At 40.8% G+C, this 1,047-nt stretch overlaps 1 protein-coding gene across 1 annotated transcript in view; it reads left to right on the top strand.

Moving 5' to 3' along the window:
* Nucleotides 1–1,047, top strand: part of LOC101857115 (cilia- and flagella-associated protein 58) — a gene marked incomplete at its 5' end in the record, with an annotated part of 35,134 nt that overhangs the window by 12,683 nt on the left and 21,404 nt on the right. The window contains 1 exon segment of the mRNA XM_005098508.3: nucleotides 367–464. Within this exon segment, the coding sequence (XP_005098565.2) occupies nucleotides 367–464 (98 nt within the window).

The raw sequence follows: 1,047 nt of genomic DNA, 5'->3' as shown, positions 1-1,047 counted from the left end.
AAGAAGAAGAAGAAGAAGAAGAAGAAGAAGAAGAAGAAGAAGAAGAAGAAGAACGACAAGAAAAGCAACAGCAGCAACAGCACCAAAACAAAAACGACGATCACTATTCTCTCAAATGAACACACACAAATGCCCCCCCCCCTCTCCACCCCTAAACCCATTACCCATCAGTACAACTCCTTACTGTTTGTCTTTTATACCCCCTCCCCCCTATTGTGTTTAGCTAAGTTTTGGCTTCTATTTTGATTGCGTCCCATTCAACACAGATTTGTTTTTCGGTATCAAACTGAAACTTTTATTCTTAAAAATCTCCCTACCCTCGATGTTTCTAGTGCTGGTTATTCATGATTCATATTGTTTGTCCAGCTTCCTGCAAAATCGGCTGACGAAAGCAGTGGACATTTCAAAGCGAGCAAAGGGAAACCTGGATGTTTGTAAAACGAACCAAACTCACAGTCAGATCGGTGAGGCTTTGATTCAACTTGCATTGATTGTTTGAGAAAGAGAAATAATATATTCAGGTCGGGGAGACCAGAACAAAAGAGGAAGAACGTATGCGAAAGAGGGGGAATATGTCGCGCCCTTACATGTAGAATGTCACGGTTCTAACTCCATGAAGCATTGTAAGGTTTTGAGGAGAAAGCATTCAAAGATTCACACCCATAAAGCAAAAAATGTTCTTACACCTTTTTTGTTAAGCGTCAAATTGAAATTTAAAAAAATATACACGAGTAGGATTGTCTCAAGTCTCTGACACAATAAGCAGGGCATCTGTTTCAGTTTTGTATAGTGTGGAACTCAGATTTCGGAAAAAGTAGAGCTAGAACTTTATCATTCTAAGGGCCTAATGTGTGCTTATTATTAAAATGTTCCCTATCATGAAATAGGCATCTTTATCACACCTGTGAAAATAGCAAGACAACACCTAAAAACGTTCCAAACGCGCGCACGCGCGCGCGCGTGTGTGTATATATATATTTGTGTGTGTGTGTGTGTGTGTGTGTGCGTGTGCGTGCGTGTGCGTGTGTGTGTGTGTGTGTGTGTGTG

This window comes from Aplysia californica, unplaced genomic scaffold (genome assembly GCF_000002075.1).
Source record: "Aplysia californica isolate F4 #8 unplaced genomic scaffold, AplCal3.0 scaffold00185, whole genome shotgun sequence".
NCBI lineage: Eukaryota > Metazoa > Mollusca > Gastropoda > Aplysiida > Aplysiidae > Aplysia > Aplysia californica.
This window is presented reverse-complemented; position numbering and strand designations above follow the sequence as displayed.